At 43.4% G+C, this 19,878-nt stretch overlaps 1 protein-coding gene across 1 annotated transcript; it reads left to right on the top strand.

Moving 5' to 3' along the window:
- Nucleotides 1–3,452: 3,452 nt before the first annotated feature.
- Nucleotides 3,453–4,391, top strand: LOC146854068 (olfactory receptor 5AP2-like). Its single transcript, XM_085650502.1, has one exon. The coding sequence runs from the start codon at nucleotides 3,453–3,455 to the stop codon at nucleotides 4,389–4,391; it is 939 nt and encodes a 312-aa protein (XP_085506628.1).
- The last annotated feature ends 15,487 nt before the right edge of the window (nucleotides 4,392–19,878 follow it).

Genomic DNA, 19,878 nt, shown 5'->3' with positions numbered 1-19,878 from the left:
TTTGGTCAACAAGGTTTTGCATGAAAAAGCATGGGTGGTTGAATAGGAACCCCTATGTACATCCCATGTAGCCCCCCCCCCTTGATGTAATTGGCGCGGCACTGTGTTACTTTTAGGCAATTTCCAATGCAAAACAAGTTTTGCGTTGGAAAGTAAATAACAAAAAACATGTTGTGCTTCTTTGCTTTACTTTTGTGACACAAACACAGTGCAACATGTTTGTAAATCTGTTCCAAACTCTAAGACATGATAAATAAGTAAAAGTGGACACATATGTCATGAGCCAAACAGTACAGTAGGTAATTAAATGTAATGTATCGGCTTGCAAGAGATAAATAGGCCTGTATGATAATGTAAAGTTTAAAGTAGGTCAAAGTCAAAATGTACACAACCACAATCAAAATAAAACTGAATTATCAAATTAAAATAAATTACCCTCAAACAAAATGATGGGGTACTACAAGATCATACATTTTATTCTGTCATACTGCAAATCAGTCAAGTAGTTTATCACTGGGAAGTACCATCTAACAAATAACTCAAAGTCCCATTTATTTATTTATCTAAAGTATTTTATATAACTTAGACTATTATTCTACAAGGAGTGTAAGAGAGCTTTACAAGTAAAATAGAGATTATACAACCTTTAGTCATATAAAGGTAAAGGTATCTGTGTCAAAAGATATACATTGGATGGCCGGGGGAACTCAGGGTAGAGTCGCTAACTATTCCAAGAGAAACATTATAATTCTAAGAACAACATCGTTTTCCATATTCCAGGAGAAACACAGGCCACAAAGTTTTTGGACACCTCAAAGTTCATTAAGTTAATAGGTGGGTGTGTTGGAGAGTGATCTGTTCCAGTTTGTTGCTGGATACTTTCAAATATGATTGGTCCAGGTTGTTTATTGTGGAACCATGAGTCCATGATTGTGCAATTGATTTTAAATGTATCTATCTATTCTCTCATTTGTTAAGCTCCATGTATGAGTGATACTTTTTATCATAGTTTGAATGTTTTCATAGAGTGTGGGGCTGATTCATAAAAGGCCTCCATATTTGTGGCTGAGAATTCTCTTTCAGGAGATTTTGCCCCAAGTGTGGAGACTCCCCCATGGATGTGCGGCCCTCGCCATGAGTGCAGAGGCCATTTGTGAATCAGGACCTAAGTTAATTTGTGAAGGCCATTTAGGAGAAATTGTTGGATGAGTAGATTTTTCATCTCCATTTTGAAGACTTTAAGAGAGGGATTGATTCTGATTGAAGGAGGAATGTTGTTCCAAATTCTGGGGCAGCATACAGGGAAGGCTTGTTTTGAGGGTTCTTATTCTTATGCAGGCATTTGTATGGCTAGCATTTGGGGGTGTTGCTAGCTTTCATCTAAGTTTTGACTAGTGTAATTGTTTGACCTGGCCTTTTCTAAAGGGGCACACCCAAACATTTTGCCATCGCCCTCCTCTTTTTACTAAATTTGTTTTTGTTGGCTTTAGGGCTCTGGACACTTTACCACTGCTAAAAACTGCTAAAGTGCATATGCTCACTGCTTAAAACATGGTAACATTGGCATATCCACAGTTGACATATTTAATTTACATATACGTCCCTAGTAAAGTCCACTAAATGTGCCCACTTAAGTAGCACTTGTAACATGTCTCAGGTCTGCCATTGCAGAGCCTGTGTACTGCCATGTAGACCTGGCCAACTCACTTACCAGGCCCATGCCTTCCCTTTCAATACAAAAAAGTCAACCCTAGGGAAGGCCCTGGACAGCCCAAGGGTGATGTGCAATGTATTTAAAAAGTAGGACATGTACTTTAAAGTTTTGCATATCCTAGTAGTAACACACTTTTACATTTGATTTTAATACTACAATGTCAATCTCTTCCATGGATTAACATTGAGATCACCTTACTACATCTTATAAGTGTAATTTCCAATTGGGAAGAGAAGGAACCACCAAGCCTGGTGTCTATGGAATCACAATTTAAAATCCCAACTTATGGGGAAGTTGGATTTTAAATTGTAATTCTGAAAATGCCACTTTTAGAAAGTTGGGATTTCCTTAATTTAACCATGTTATGTTTTCTACCTGTCACTGACTAAATGCCTCGGGTGAGTGACAGCTGGGCTTTTTGCATTCCCTCCAGGCAGCCACACACAAAAGGACTTCAGGTGTGACTGATGGGTCATACACATACAGATGGGCCATGCTGGGCAGGATGGCAGGAAAGACCTAACACCTGATTGGGCTATGTTCTGTCCCCATGCAAAAGGTTGCATACACCCCTGTAGTGAGCCTAGAGTGAGGGCATGGACTCTGTGTACTTCAAAGGCCTCTATGTGAAGTCTCCCCTACTTCCCAGGCACAATTGTGTATAGGCACTGGACCACACAGACACTACCAATTCAGACAGTACTGTACCTGTGAAGAAACTCTGCAGGAGGAAGGACTGCTGTGGTGTTCAAGGATGGCAACACTACTGGACTGCTGCTCCATAAAAATTGATTTTCTCCTGTTTTGCCCTTCTGCCAGCTACCTTCTGCCCTGCTGGGGAAGATCTGGGTTAACTTATTTGAACCCAGAGTGATCTACAAGGGCATGTTGGCTTGCCTCTTGTTTGTTATAAGACTAAGGGATATCAACGTCTTATCCCCATGCCCATGTGCCTAGTTCATTAGAAGTGTATCCAGGTGCTTGCTCTATTGAAACTGATGCATCCTCTGTTGTGTGAAGTAGAACCGAACCATTCTACAACTGTTGTGGGAACTGAACTGGCACATTCCACATGGAACAAGTGTATCACCATCAGAATCAGAGCATCGGAACCACCACATCACACTTACTGCAGTGAGAGACAATCAATGTATCCTCTGGGCTGTGTGGAGAAAAATGATGCATCTCACTCGGTAGCAATGCATCTTGAACCGTCGCTTCATCTTAGGCACCAGCGCATTACCATTGATGTGTGGAGAAACTCTACAAATCTCCTTGACTTTGGGATTTCTGAGTTGAGATGGGGTGATAGAGGACACCACCATACCTGTATTTTGAGAGATTATGCTTTTTAGCATCGGTCCACAAAACAAATACAATTCGAAAAATCAATATTCATTGTGGTAGATTTAGATAAACTATTTGCTAAGATTGTTCACTTTTTCAGTGAAAACTCAAATTGACTGTGCTATAATACAGCTACTTACACTGTTGCTCTTAAAAATATAGCATATGGCACCCTGAGATTGTTTTGAATTATTTGTTCACCATATGATATTTCCTCATTTGAATTCTAATATCCTTTTTTTGTAGATTTGCCTGTGTGTGAACCGAAGGTTCCGCTTCTCATTGGATGTAAGGTATGAGAAACCACAGAGATCTGAATATCCAAAACCCTTCTCCTTCTGATATCATCAGCAAGAAATCAGCAAAGAGGCACAGTTGATTGATACTTAAAATGCATCTCTCCATAGAAGGTGCAAATCTGTCATCCGTGAATGAATTCATTTTCTTGGGGCTCACAGATGAACCAAAACTATGTGTTATACTCTTTGTGCTATTCCTCATCATGTACGCTATCACACTGACAGGCAACATTGGAATAACCATTTTGATCAACATTGATCCTACCCTCCAGACACCTATGTATTTTTTCCTCAGTAATCTTTCTTGTGTAGATTTATGTTACTCCTCAGCAATTACCCCCAAAATGATGGCCAGCTTAATTTCTAATACAAAGTCCATCTCCTTCTATGAATGTGTTGTTCAGCTCTTCTTCTTCTCCTTATGTGGCACCTCCGAATGTCTCTTATTGGCAGTTATGGCCTATGATAGATATGTGGCTATTTGTAACCCACTGCTTTACCCGGTCCTGATAAATTCAAGAACATGCATGTGGTTGGTGTCTGCAGCATATTGTGGCAGTGCTGTGAATGCTGCAGTTCAAACAACACTTACTTTTACTTTGTCTTTCTGTAGATCTAATGTAATCAATCACTTTTTCTGTGACATGCCACCCTTGCTAAAGCTGTCATGCACTGACACTTTCAGTAATGAGCTGGTCATTTTCATAATTTCATTTTCTATTGGAATAGGATCTTGCAGTATTATCTTGATATCCTATGCTTTCATTATCTCCACAATACTAAGTATCAAGTCTGAAGAAGGGAGAAAAAAGTCATTTTCCACTTGTGCTTCTCATATTGCTGTGGTATCCTTATTTTACGGGACCATCTTTTCCATGTATCTGAGACCAAAATCGAGTAATTCTGTGATGCAAGATAAAGTGACCTCCATATTTTACACTATAGTGAATCCCATGCTCAATCCTCTGATTTATAGTCTGAGGAACCACGATGTCAAAAGAGCCTTGAGAAAACTGGCAAAAAATAAGTAAGAGGCATTGTACTTGTTGAATTAGTTAGTCAGAACCATAAAGATTTAGAGTTTTCCTACATAAACAACTGACAATATTGACTATATCTTGGGTGGTTTGTTTCTTGTGGAAAAAAGCCTTCTCTTTGTAAGCAGGGATTATGCAGGGCAGAATGTTCCTGCTTAAACTGCTATAGCAGCTCTAAGAATGTATTAGCACTACTCACAATAAAGACTGGAAAAGGGAAATTGAATCACAAGAGTCTATACAAATGAACAAAAAGGCAGATTGAGAAAAACTAGGGAACTAGACATTAGCACAGTGTCTCTCCTCATTCAAATCGTCAAAATGCCACAAAGACGAATCCAGTATGAGAAAAACCATCAATCAATCGATCAAACATTTGCAAAGCGCACTACTCACCCTTGAGGCTCTCAAGGCGCTTGGAGGGGTGCTGCTACTGCTCGAACAGCCAGGTCTTGAGAAGTCTCCTGAAGGTCAGCAGGTCCTGGGATTGCCGCAGGAGGATGGGGTGGGTGTTGCATGTCTTGCCGGCGAGGTGGGAAAATGATCTGCCGCTGGCGGTCGTTCTGCAAATGCTTGGGACGGTGGCGAGGGCGAGGTCAGCGGAGCGAAGCTGGAGGTTCGGGGTGTAGAAAGTGAGTCGTTAGTTGAGGTATGCTGGTCCGGTGTTGTGGAGTGCATTGTGAGCATGGGTGAGGAGCGTGAAGGTGATCCTCTTGTTGACGGGGAGCCAGTTCAGGTCTCTCAGGTGGACCGTGATGTGGCTGTGGCGGGAGATGTCAAGGATGAGGTGTGTAGAGGCGTTCTGTATGCGTTGTAGTCCTTTCTGGAGTTTGCCCGTGGTTCCCGCATAGAGGGCGTTGCCGTAGTCCAGTCTGCTGCTGACAAGTGCCTGGGTGACTGTCCTTCTGGTTCCGGTGGGGATCCATCTGTAGATCTTGCGGAGCATATGGAGGTTGTTGAAGCAGGAGGAGGAGACGGCGCTGACTTTCTGGGTCATTGATAGCAATGAGTCTAGGATGAACCCCAGGTTGCGTGCGTGGTTGGTGGGTGTCGGTGAAGCTCCCAGTGTGGCTGTCCACCAGGAGTCGGCCCAGGCGGAGGGGTTGGAACCGAGGATGAGGACCTCTGTCTTGTCCGAATTCAGTTTGAGGCAGCTGTTCTTCATCCATTTGGCGATGGCCTTCATTGCTTTGTGGAGGTTGGTTTTGGCGGTTGTGGGGGCCTTGGTGAGGGAGAGGATCAGCTGGGTGTCGTTGGCATATGAGATGATGTTGAGGTCGTGCGATCGGGCTATGTTGGCAAGCGGTGCCATGTAGATGTTGAAAAGTGTCGGGCTGAGGGATGATCCTTGGGGTACGCCGCAGATGATCTTGGTGGCTTCAGATTGGAATGGAGGAAGGCGGAAACTCTGGGTTCTGCCGGTGAATAATTATATCATGTTAAAATGAGTAAGAAAAGTACATATATTTTTTTAGATAATATTTTGTTCAATAATCAGTTAACAATGCTGTCTGTATATAATTCAGTTTTGTTTTGCCACCGAACGGCAGATGCTCCATATGCTGAACAATTGTGATGAAAACGGGTATTCATTTCTCTGGTAAACAGAGAAATGCCTATTTCATCCACCCTGCCCTCCCACCGGATGGTGGAAGGATTTTTTGCTCTCCAAGTAAAATAGAATTTCACTTAGAGCTAAGACAATTTGTGTTAGGGGTTGCCAGAATTTGGTACTACCACTAACAAATGTCCCTTGCTGCTTGCTTATTTTGCACCACATCTGCATCTCCTCCAACTGTAAATTTAAATGTAAAATATAATGTAGGTAGGGCATTACATGTGTTTGTAATGAATGAATCAATTTCAAGTATATACAGCTGGACTTACTGGATTTTTTTTTGATGTTAATAAGATCTCTCAAAATGCAGGTGTTTTATCCTGCAATTATATTTTTGGGCGACTGTGTGATGGTGGATTTCTACGGATTGCACCTGTAAAGAGCAGCTTACACTGATTGGTATTGTATTGTTGTATAATAAAGGTTATCATTACAATTATCTATATTACTGATAGCTTATGAAATCGTAACTTTTATTGTTCGACCTCATATGTTCAACCTCTCGTCTGCACTACCCTACTGGGAATATGCCACTTGGGTGCATGAATGAAAGAGAAGCAGGGGCTCCCACATTTAACATCAGTGCCTACTTAGGGAGTAGGTTTAAAAGTAGGTAAGAAGCATAGTCTCTCTCATTAAACATCACTGCTCACCAGTGAATGAACTTAAATTGAAACTGAAATAAAGCTAGATGAGCGCACTTGAAAAGCAAATGTATTGAATATTCATGCACCGTTCTAGAAAATACCTAACTAGGACACAATCCCAGGAACATTTTGAATCAATCTCAGTGGTTCCGACTACATGAAAAAGCAAGCAAAGTTACCCTGTTCTTAACTCCTTCAGTGCCCATGACGAGATGGTCTCGTCATGGAGCGCGGTTGCGCTGTGCCCATGACGAGACTATCTCGTCATGAACCTCGCCCGCTACTGAAAGGGCCGGCACAGGGCGGGGAAAGGGCGGGGCACTGAAGGGGTTAATGGCATAGGATTTAAAGGCACCATTGCTGCAATGCTCTACAGAACAATTCAGCAAACAAATGACAAAGAAACCACAATACCTAAAGTACACCATGTGGAAAATTTGAGATTGAAGAACTCAGAAACCAATAAATAGGAAGCTTTTGTAAAACTGGCACTGCATTATGCTGTCGAGAATGTGGAATGATAATATAAATAATGCAAAAATGTGTGTAGTGTCAAAGGGTTTTGTCCTGAATATCTTGGAGGAAATAATGTTGCAAAAAATTGACATGAATAAACTGATACTTTTGTGATTTATACTGATGCTGATTCTTGATGGACAGCCAAAGATAGTCTCATTTCCCCCCTTTCCACTTCTCCAATTGCCACATAAATGTTTTCCAGGACTGACACAAATGATGGTGATTGTAATACCAGACCACTGTGGAATGTATACGGGTATTTGGTAAACGTGCTTCCTATTCATGAATATATTCTGGTACATCACCTACAGCCACACCACTGAGCTCTCCTGGACCGACAACCATTGCGTATATCTTGCCTTCACCACGCCCACTGTAAGCCACTGGTCTCACCCCTCATCTCAGCTGGAACAAGATCTCCAAAGAATGTCTTATCAACCTCCTCAGCACAACCAATCCGCCAACACCAACAAACGCCAACACCACAGCTCGCAACCTTCACCGATGGATCTCCAGCTACTCTAACACTCTGGCACCCCTCAAAAAGACACCAGGCAAGCAACACTCCAAGAAAGCCAGATTGTTCACTCCCATCCTCCACAAGTCCAGACACACCTGCTGACGACTCAAGAAGTGATGGAGGAACAACAAAACCCCGAAAACCCAAACAACCTTCAAAGCTGCCGTCAACCCACACCACATTCTCCTGAAAACCACATAGGGAATGGGCTTCCAAGACAGGCCAAACACCAACGTACAAAACAGCAAAGAACTCTTCATCCTCATCAAGGACTTCGCCAGGCCCAACAGCAAGACTACAGATGTCTCACCCTCCCAAGACCTCTGCAATAAACTTGGCACCTTCTTCCACCAGAAGATCACCACACCCACCACCACCACACGCAACCAGGCAATACCCTAACAGATCATGGTGATCATCTCCCTTACCATTAAACCCACAAATGCCTAACTTTTACAACTGATTGAAGGCAGTTGCTACCTGGATGCAAGACCGCTGCCTCGAGCTCACCTCAGGCAAAACCAAAATACTCATCCTGGGACCCACCCTCAGTCTTGGACAAATCCTGGTGGCCCACCACAGTAGGAACCCCTCCAACCACTATAGACCACACATGCAACCTCAGCATTATACTGGACTCCTTGCTCTCAATCAACTGCAAAATAAACACAGTACCCTCATCCAGTTTCCACACACTCTACCTACTTTGAAACACTTTCAGATGGCTCCACACAAAACTCAGACAGACAGTCATCCGCGCAGTCATAACCAGTAGACTGGACTACGGTAACGCACACTATACCGGCGTCACCCAAAAGCAGCTCAGGAAACTACAGGGTGTCCAAAATGCAGCTAGACTGGTCCTTGACATCCCCTGCCAAAGCCACATGACACAACATCTCTGTCAACTCCACTGGCTCACTATCAACAAGAGAATCACTTTCAAGCTCCTAACACATGCCTACAAAGCTCTCCATGACACAGAACCAGAATATCAGAACAACCTCCTCACCTTCTACACAACCGGCAGACAACTGTGCTCTGCCCAACATGCCCTGGCCACCACCCCACGGATTGACAAGACCAGACCTGGAGGAAGATCCTTGTCCTACCTCACTGTCAAGACATGGAACACCTTGCCGCTCCACCTCAGGCAATCCATGTCATTGGAACAGTTCAGGATGGACCTCAATACCTGGCTCTTTCGATTGCACACCCAGATTGATCAGCAGCCCACCCATTCCCTCAGCACCTTGAGACCCTCATGGGTGAGTAGCCACACTCTACAAAACCCTGATTGATTGATTGACTGATTCCAAGGCTATCTGGTTCTCCTCTGCTCTTTGGAATTCATACATCTCCCTCCACCTGCAAATGAGTGCAGAAATTGAACTTTTTTTCTTGATTATGATTCCAATAATACATATAAAGTTTGTGTTTCTGTATTTATACATGTATGTATGCATGTATGCATGTTTATGTTATCCATGATATAACTTACCCTGCAGTAGATTAAGTGAATAATTATTTTCCTTACTGCCAAGCAAATGTATTACATTGGAAAAAAGTAATTTCAAAGTGTGGTGACAGAGGGTGAGACCAGGGAGTAAAGTGAGATTAAGACTAAGGGGCTGATTACCTGTAAAGGCTCCAACCAATGGTCAAAGCCTTCCTGGCCGCATTATAATCGGCCGCTCGGTTTACTTTACAGTATTACATGGCTCATGGAGTCCATTGACCAGACGGAGCTGGCTCATAATCCCAAAGGGGCGGGCCTTTCCGCCCTTTGGATTACTATACACTGTTTACGACATAGTTTCAGTGCCGGCCAGAAAGCATGTTTGGGGGTCCCCAGTAGGGCCCCCTTGTGCTTACGGCCTCTGTTTGGGAGACAAGGGGACACCTACAGTGCCCCCCTGTTGATCTGTGTACCTTGTGGAAGGCACCTTGAGGTACCTGCCACGGGATACAGGGATGAACAACACCTCCCATTTCTCAATGGGAGCTTGTGTTACGGCCACTTTATGAGAAATGTGAGTATCGCATTATAATTAGGTGGTCGGGACCTCCAATCAGAAGTTGATCCGTCCCAGGACCGAGACTTGTCGGTGGGTGCAAGTCGGCCGGACATCGTGATCAGGCCCCAAGTGCCTCGCCGTTTGCATATGGGATAGTCTGTGACGAACATGCCAAATACAAAAGCCTGTTGCTTCATCCTTTCACTGTACTGTAGTTTCTTCATCCTTTCACTGTACTGTAGTGCATCACTTTTCCCACCATCTACTTACCGCAGACAGGAGAATGTCTGCATGATTGATTTTATAGTACGTCATGTGACAAATATCATTCATAGTATTCATCTGACTTGGAGTCAGGGTCAAATTGAAAGGCATTTTAGCAAGAGCATGGCCATAAGAATAGGATGATTGTCTATTGCAGCTGCCTCACCTGCAGACAGTAGCACAGTAACACGAGTATGGCTTGGATGCAGCTGAGCTAGCATGCCTCCATTTATTTAGCACAAGAATACTTGTGTACTCCATAGTGCATAATGTCTGAAACACTAATCACATCAAACTCGAATGGTCCAAGGATGCCAGCAAATGTACTGCCACTGTGCCACTACATAATTTATTGTGTTTTGCTAAGAGCATTGTCTACAATTTGCCATTTTTCTTTCTTGATATAGCTACTCCTGCTGGTCCAAACAGCCAGTAGAGAGCAGCCTGGCTACGGCAGAGGAAACTGAAGGCCAACAGACCATAGTATCAGTGGTGGGTGTCCCTGGAGAAGGAGAAGAGGGAGGCAGCAGCAGCTGCGAATGCCTAGCTGCCTGCCACACATTCATTACTGCTTCCCCCCTCCTGCAGATAATGGCATGCATGAAAGACAGGCAGGAATGCATGGAAGCCAGGAAGGAATGCATGCAGAGGCACATCAAGAATCTCCTAGTCCTAGCCCACCATCAGTGCCCTCTTCTGCCCATTTTTAATCATTTTGTGAGTGTGCTGGACCTGTTGTGGGGAGATGGTGAGAATGTGGGTGTTGGGACATTTGAATTTCTTTAATGGACAATTTCAATTTGGGACTTACCTGGACACAAATTTCTTTTGGACCATTGGTTGGGGAGGGGGAGATTTGTATGCAGAGAGGGGTAGGCCATTTGTCACTTTAGTTTTGTATTGCTAGGGAAATACATATTTTATAATTTTACATTAGGATTTAAATCTTTTTTGAGGTGTAATTTGCACTGCTGCCTTTGATGCAGCTTTTTTAAAAACCTGCTGATAGTGTGTAACAAATTAGTTCTGTGGTACCCTTGTCCTACTACTCTACTAACCTCTGCATTCTGCTATTATATTGACCCCTAAGGATAGGAGGGTAGGGGAGTTGATTGTCCATTGCCTGTATTTCAGTGCAACGATGTTCCATAGTTCTCTTACCTGAACAGATGAAGCGAGGGATGCATGGTTTCCCAATGTGCCATGATGGTGGTGGTGGTAGTAGCATGCTACCGCACTAGCAGTGAAGGCATCCGTAGCGAGGTCCCACTTCCTCCTAGGTAAACTCAAACTGTAGGATAAGGACTATTCAATAGAGGGAACTAAATTGAAATAAAAACTGATTTAATGGGTTATAGCAATTGAGACAGTCACCAGACTAGACTACTAGTATACAGGACAACATGTGTTCCTGATAGAGAAAGTATATAATAAGCAAAAGGATGATGATGCTGGCAAATATTGTTTTTCTGAAAATATGGATCCTTGTTTGTATGCATGGTTGGGTAAATGGGGCCAGTGAGGGCTATTTTTGTTATAAAAGGGGGTTGGAGATTAACACACAAAAGACTAAATTTATGGTCTGTAATCCACCAAAGACCAGATGTGCCAATCCCTCCCTGAACGGCATAGCTTTAGACAGGGTAACTGTATTTGAATACTTGGGTATCACTCTCACCAATAGAATGGATTGGGGCCCACAACTGGCTAAGGCTAAACTCAGACTTCCGCAAATCACAGGTGCTATCTTAAAAATCCACAGGGAATCCACCTCTAAGCCAGTTGCTTCCATTATAGAAATATATAAAGCACAAGCACGGGGAGCAATTCTATATGGGGCGGAATTGTGGGGACCTTCTTCGGTAGCAGGCATTAGTAAGACTGAAAATCTATTCCTAAGATCACTGTTGGCTCTTCCATCTAGTACCCCTCTTATTCCCATGAGAATGGACATGGGTATTAGACCAATAGAAGAAGAAGTGGCTCTACGGCCCCTAACCTATTGGCGCAGACTTTGGGTTACCCCTGAGCTGATGCACTTTAGACCTGAAACTGAAGAGGTATTGGGCCTTCCTGGGACTGAGAAATTGCCCTGGTTTGCTTTTATAAAAAAGAAAGTATGAGACTGGGTTTACCAGGTTTTTGGTCCAATCCTGTAGTAGCCTGTGCTGAGCTGTTGCGCGCTGATTTGGTCTATTTGTATCGTATGAATAGAATCACGGATACCCTTAGCAATTCCGGCTTGGGCTCACTTACCCTCCACTTTTTCAATATAAAAGACGAATATAGAGTGGAGCCGTTCCTAGATGAGATTCTACTCAGTGCAGCGAGAAAACGTTATCTTCAATTTAGATATGGTACACTCCCGCTTAGGGTTTTCTCCTATAAATGGTCGGCCAACAAGACAGTAGAATGTCCAGCCTGTGGGGCTAAGGAAGAGACTGAGTCCCATGTTCTCTTCTTTTGCACAAAGTATAAATTCATTCGGCAATGGTGGCTTGTCCAACTTTGTAGAAATCTGAGGTTTAGTCATTACAATGAGGCCCTCAGAATACTTAAATGTAACACTTCTACTCCTCTTGTATTCTCTGTTTCGCGTTTCATCGATGCTATGTGGCGCAGGAGGATCCTTCTTATAAACAAAAAAACCAAAAAAATCTCCTTTTATATATATTCACCTCCAGAAACTAATCAAGAATTGTAAACCTGTGTCCTTTCTAATGTTTTATATTTCTTAAATTTTTAACAATTTTTATGTATTGAATGATAACTGCTCTCTGTTTTTATTTTTAAGTGTTGTAAATACCAGTAATTATATTGTCTGTAAGTATGTATCTTTTAGGGTCTATGACCGAAATAAAGATTATTTGACTGACTGGCTATACTTAGACCTGAAGATCCTGCACTGAGTTGGTGTTGCTTTTGCCACATCCGCCTCAACAAATGCGTGATCAATCAATGGTGTAAATTATTAAGTCAGCCCTCGCTAAATTACACAGCCCTGGGGAAGAGTGTTATGGGTCTGATGAATAAATAAATATGTTATAGGAGGAAAAGGAAATAAAGGAATGAGTACAGGTAACTTAAATGCAATCCAAAATAAACAGTCCGCGTTGCCCCCAGAGAGACCCAAGTTACATTATATCTAAATATTTTGTTACTTAGCTTTGAAAGATAGAACATATATTACAAATTATGTATGAGCCAAGCGAACAACACACAGTTCTCATTTTAAAAATAAGAAAACTAATACTGTATTGCCAAATAAAGAGTTTCATCTACATTCTACTTGGAACTTGGACTGAGGATCAATCTTGGTTGCCTGGGTGATGCGGTCCAGTAAGGCAAGCATGACTGTTATGGTGCTTTTCCAATTTGGCACAGGATAAGAGAGGGTCTGCGGATTGTAAAACAAAAATGATGTTGTCGAATCAAGGAGACGGACAGAAGGTAAACTTGATAAGGAGTGCATCGAAAAGACTCACATGCAGTGCAAGAGAGAAGAGAAAAGTATTTTTTGCACTCCTTCATTTTATGACTGATGTGTGAACTATTGGGTGAGAACAATGTTACAACAACCAACAATCACACAAACGTGGCTGCATGTAACTATAAGTATTCGGCTGATCAAACCTGCAACTATCATGATCATCAGTTTATCACAACAATATTATGTGCCTAACATGCATAATGTGATGATCACTCAAGACCAAGCGTCTGCCTCCAGTTACCTCGAAAAACAGGCCATTTACCCAGCCACTACTTAGCTTCAAATTTGAGCCAGACAGCACTGAGCACACACCCAGCAACATTGCATTTTCCAACTCAAGTAAAATCAACGCATCACTGTCACCACCACTCACATAGATGGGTAAGTCACTTTAAAGTCATCACCAAATGGGTTTGTTTCAGTGAAGTTGAAAACTTCCTTCTTCTGGTGGCAGTTTTCAATGTAGTTCCGCTAAAACCTTCCTGATTCTAAGTAAGGTGTCCAACTCTGTACCGACTGAGTCCTGACTCAAATTGAATAGATCGACCTGTAGTACAATGCTATTGATGCATAAAGAGAGAAACATTGAGTCATTTTTTTTGTTGATTAGGTTTGTGTTTGTGTTACCTAAAGGGACTGGTCGGGTATTTAAGGATTGTGAAGCAGAAAACAAAGCAGTGTGGAGTGGATCTGGTGAATAAATCTCTCTAAGTCTCAAAGGGAATGGAAAAAATCAACTTCAGGAAAAAATGTATCAGTCATCGTTACTTAGGCCAACAACATTGGTAAATCATCACAAACACATTCAAGCATAGTAGCTACAGATAAACAAACACCCAGTGTCACTGTCTGCCACCACATGAATCATCTCAACACACTACAAACAACAATCACTCAGGGGTCCATTACGGAGTCAGTCAAAAAACCTGTCTGTCAGTCCGGTTTCTGCCAAGGTGTTGGCCCTAGGAAACTCCGACCGACATTGTAATAGGCCCTTAAGTGTGAAATGCATGCCATTCACCTTTTCTTCCAAATCAGGCATGGTCATGGTGGTACATTGCTGATCCATTGTTCATGAAACAGACATTGGCCAGTCTTGTAATTCAAATAATGTGAGGAATTATGGCTACAGGAATAAACTAGGAATGGAGATATGCACAGGATGGAGGCAGGCACAAATTTGTATCTCCAATGTCCTTAAGGGAAATGGGTTAGGGGGAGCTTCTTCACGGCACACTGGTGCAACTCCAATCCTGCCATATACTGTGACTTACTTGGTGGGGTTGCATTAGTCAGCCAGACACAAACAAATAAAATAAAATAATGTTCCAATAGCCATCTTTTTTTTGAGGGGGCGTCAAAGCAGATCAGCAATAGAGAAAGGTCTTTGGTAGGTGGCCCAGGCCTAGTAGTCAGGGAAGTAGAGTTTGCACTCAAACTCAGGTGTTCGCCCAGAAGTAGGTCAGCTAACACACTACTTCCATGACCTGAGTGTGTCAAATCACCCTAATTTTCACCATACTGTACTTCAGTTTTGGAGTAATTTGGGTTATAAAATGCTGATTAATTTTGAGCATGGTTAAACTCTCCATGTTTTGAGGTGACAGACTAGTCCTTCTCAATGTGACAACTGCACCAGCAGCACTCAAAACATGCTCTATAGAGACACTGGCTACCGGGCAAGCCATATAGTTTATTATCAGCCAACCGAGCACTGGCCATTGTTTCCTTTTCCTATACCAATACACCAATGGCTTTTGATCAAGATAGACCGGCTGGACATTCTGCTCAATAGTCATTGGTGATCCACCTTGCTCAACCTCTTTTGCCTTTGCCCCTACATTGGACTTAAACCCTGCCAGTAGAGACCAATCATATGCAGACTTTGGGGCTGATGCTCCTTTCCTGTTTTTGCTGGTGTTCTTGTTGTTGGTTTTGGCTGCTGTGTGCCAACAATACTTCCCGCAGGCTCTGAAGTTGAAGGCTGCATCGCAAACTTTTGCTTTGGAAGAGTGGGACTCTAATTCCTAGCCATTCTTTTTCTAGCTCACTGGCTTACTTAGCAATCTATGTTTTATACTTCGCAAGACCTTTTTCAGTGCAGTTGGAGTGGAAGGCACAATAAGTGTGGCAGTTACACCTGGGATCTAACTTTCCATGTCACCAGTCTATTTCCAACCCATATGCTAACACATTACAGAAAAGTTAAATACGCCTATCAGGGTTGAGACAATTTAACCATGTTTAAAGGTGATTCACAACCATTTTACTAATTGTTAGTTCTAAAACAAGTAAAGGTTGGGCTCTGGAGGTGCTAAGGTGTGGCACAGTAGGCCTAATCAACTTTCCCATGGTCTATGTTTAACGATATTTCAATTTCTGCATACCAGCCGCTATTTTGATTTTATCACGATGATGAAATTTATATTAAGACCCTTATATTAAGCCCTTAGGATCACACAAAAGGGAGCAATTTCTCTTTATATTATAGTGAAACAGCCTAGCCATGGCTCTTTACATCATGGGGGAGTAACAATATTCCCCCATTAAAAGGCACTTCCTGCTGGCTTACATTGGATGGAAAATTACTTCACACATACCGTTGGGATTGATATTTGTCTAGATTCCACGAAAAGGGAAGCAGAAATTCTTACAGCATATGATATGAGCTGCAAACAGGTGGCCAGAGCTCTCACATATCCAAACAGGGAATTCTTAATTTGTGGAAAGAGGGGGTTTGATCATAACTGTACAGTTGCCCACCAAAAGCTACTCTCTGCATTAAAGCAAAAACCTCAAGATAAAACTTTAATAGCTGCATTTAGGAAAAAATACAAGCAGGCCATATGTACACATAAAACAGAAATTAAACATGATGCCTGGAACGATTTACTGTCTGTGGACATTATCAAGAATAGTGCCAAGTTCTGGGAAATTGTCACTAAACCATTCTTCTCAGGCATTAGGGCTAGTACATTGGACTGTAACATCCCGGAGGAGCAATGGTTTAGCCATTTTAAACATATATATGGTGCAGGATGATCATGCGCTCTTAGGCACACCGCCCACACTTGAGGCTTACAGTTTGGCTTTTACGGAAAAGGAAGTAGCTGAGGCTAATACACAAATGACAAGTAACAAAGCCCCCATACCGGACGGCATTCCGGCTGACCTTTTTAAGCTAAACGTGACATTATGTTCCAAAATATTTTCACATGTGTTCAGTATTAGTGGTGAAACTCCACCCATTGCGTTTATATTTGTTTTTTAGCTTGCCATTGGTTAAATCTAGCATTGCTCTTTTTATGTAGCTCATTCATTGACTGGTGGTTCTAAACGTCACTTCCGTTTTGCTTCCCTTTTGCAGGAAGCAGCACTGACCAACTACAGTTTAGTTCCGCTGCTCCGCATTATCTACTCATTTAGGGACTACTTCCTTGTTTATTTTCCACTGCCGTTCACCACTAGCTGCTGAGTTTGGAAGTGTTGGCTTTTTTGTTTCCTGTTCCGCCCCCTCCCGTTGGCCGTGTTCTCCATCCTCCCGCCCCCTTTCCCGTTGTCAGTGTCCCCGTTCCCTTTGTTCCCGCCCCCTTCAGCTGTCCGTGTCCCCGTTCCCTTTGTTCTCCCCCCCTCCCGTTGGCTGTGTTCTCCATCCTCCCGCCCCTTTCCCGTTGTCAGTGTCCCTGTTCCCTTTGATCCCGCCCCCCTCCCGCTGTCCGTTTCCCCGTTCCCTTTGTTCCCACCCCCCTCCCACTTTCCGTTGTTTTGCAGCTTGTGGCAGTCATGGAGGCGCGCACTTGTTTTTTTTATGGCCTCAGCGTATTGCGGCTGTTTTAGGTTAGGGACTCCATGCCGCTCCGGCAGAGGCTGAGTTGCTCCACCAGCCAATTCCTGAATGACCTGTGCCCTTCCATGTGGTTCACCTACTTTCTGCTCTACTGCCACTTGGTGATGGGCTTCAACACCACCTACGCGGGGGTCCTCATCCTCCTGGGCCAGGTGGCCGACGGAATCTGCACCCCTCTCGTGGGCTACGATGCGGAGAGTTCCCCCGGGTGCCGCCGGTACAGCCGCCGAAAATCCTGGCACCTGGTCGGTAAGTTTGTCGTTTTGCCATTTGTGTATTGGTGTACATCTTTCAGTGTCAATTGTGAGTACCTCTGATATCATATCAGGTCACTCCATGTTGGCTGTGCACGAGCACTCCAGTAGTGGGCTATGCTTTTAAAACACGTTGTATCACATGACTTAGTTTAAAGAATCCGTTGATTTCATGATTAAAAATCAGGGCCGGAAACATGGTGTCAATCTGACACTGAGTAATCTGGTAACCCTTGCTGCGTTTCTACGCTTTATTGTATGTCTGTACGCACAAAGGATGCTTTGCGGTATTGCAAGCAGTCATTTGTTACGAACTCTAACATAAATAGAATGAGTGAGCACAGGGCCAGATTCGTGTCCGTCTTTTAGCCAAGCTGACACCACCACGAGGCAGTTCGGGATGCTACAATAATGATAGCAAACATCAGTTTTCCTCTAATTGCGATGCAGAGATAAACATGCGCTAAAATAGTTGCATGTAAAACCATGATACAAGTTCCTGTAATCCCGGCTTGCTGACATGACTAAATTGCGTGCCCTTGGACGTCTCAGGTTTCTGTCCCTCGGGACCCATCACTGCTGTCACTGAAAACAATTCGATGCAAGTTATTCAACATTAACAATGCCATAAGGAGTGACAGCCCATATGGGCGATACAGATAGTTTCTTCGACATTTTGGATAGTTTGCAAGTTTACAGCACTTTGGAACTGGTGAACCAGGTGTGAGTCTCGGCATTGGCTATACATCCTGTGATTCTGGGCAGATAACTTAATTTCCCCGTGCCTACAAAAAATGAATGTAACCATGTGATGTAATTGGTGCTCATGTAAAAAGCACTCCAATACGCTCGGGTCGAGTTTGCGCTGACTCGAGCTTATTGGAGCTGAATACATTGACCCTAAGCTTCCTCATTCTGAGCAGGGTAGATTCCATTATACATGACTGACTGACTACACCAGACCTGCACCAGTCTTCCAGATTTTGCTCCATATTGGGGATACTCACCTAATTTCATTCATAGTGCCTGCTACTACACTCCGCGGTCACCAGTGATTAAGGGAGGGCAGACAAGAAGAGTAAGTTCACTGTTCCCATAGTGCCACTGTCTACTTTCAGAGCTTATTCTGCCCTCAGTGAACTCATTCTTCTCGGTTTGAGAATGTACTTCCCCGAATGACCCTGCAGTAGTCTGATTTTACACTCACTGTAATGTCTGCAGTCCTGTCCATGTTTGTTTCAGACCTCTCTGTTCCTCAGTGGCTATGCATTTGCAAGGTTTCTGTACTCGCTGTGCCATTCATGGCTCTATCCATGTCTAGCTTCAGAGCTCACTGTGCCTTACTTGATACTGTCCATGTCTGGTTTCAGAGCTCACTGTGCCCAGAGTCAGGCTGTCTGTGTCACGTTTAGATCAAACAGTCCCTCCATGACCCTGATTTGGTCTACGTTTTTCTCATTGTATCAATGGCCATGTCTTCCTTCAGAGCCCTATTCCTTGTGTGGGTTCAGATCCCCATGCCCCCAGTGATACTGTTAATGTCTGAGTTTGAAGCCCTTGGTGCCCTACGTCACCTGATTCTTGTCTTGGTTCAGACTCCCTGTGAGCTCTGTGATTCTCTTTAGATTTCAGAGCTCACTGAACCCGGACAAGGATGAGATGACGTAGTGCACAGACTCCATGTACCCCAGGGATCCTGTTGATGCCCCTCTTCAGAGGGCATTCTCCCTTTTATGATCTGTTTCTTGTCTGTGCAACAGTAAAGGCTGTCAAAGAAGCAGAGGGAAGCTTGAGGGCGACAGTGGGTTGCTACTTTTGTGAGCATGGGCTGGTGTAGAGTGCCGGTGGCCACCACCATTTTCAGACTATCAGCCTTCAGCACTAGTGCAAATAACAGCTAGGCTCTTTGTGTGTATTACTATCTCCATGGGATTGTGATGAGACAGCATGGTGTGTGGTTGTGCCTCAGACTTTATAGTATTCTCAAGTCCTAGTGATGTTGTGATGGGGAGCAAACTATAGGCATATGGGACTGAGGGGGCATGGTTGGTGAACGACTCCTTGCACCAGCCAGCTTGTTCTGAAGGTGAGGAGTCAGATCATATGAGTTTTGTTTTTAAGGATGTGGAATCTGCTGCCTGGAAGTGGTGTCTTTGTTCCCAGCATACTAACTGCTGTAAATATTAGCCAGCTATTTCTTGGCTAGCACATACCTCAGTCTTGTGCTTCGCACAACCAGAACAAGCATTAGAAAAGCCAATGGTTGTGCATACGAAAGGTATTGCCTTTGTCAATATTTGTTAC

The sequence above is a fragment of the Triturus cristatus genome, chromosome 4_1, assembly GCF_964204655.1.
Source record: "Triturus cristatus chromosome 4_1, aTriCri1.1, whole genome shotgun sequence".
Taxonomy (NCBI): domain Eukaryota; kingdom Metazoa; phylum Chordata; class Amphibia; order Caudata; family Salamandridae; genus Triturus; species Triturus cristatus.
The sequence above is the reverse complement of the archived record's forward strand: the minus strand, read 5'-3'. Positions and strand labels throughout refer to the sequence as shown.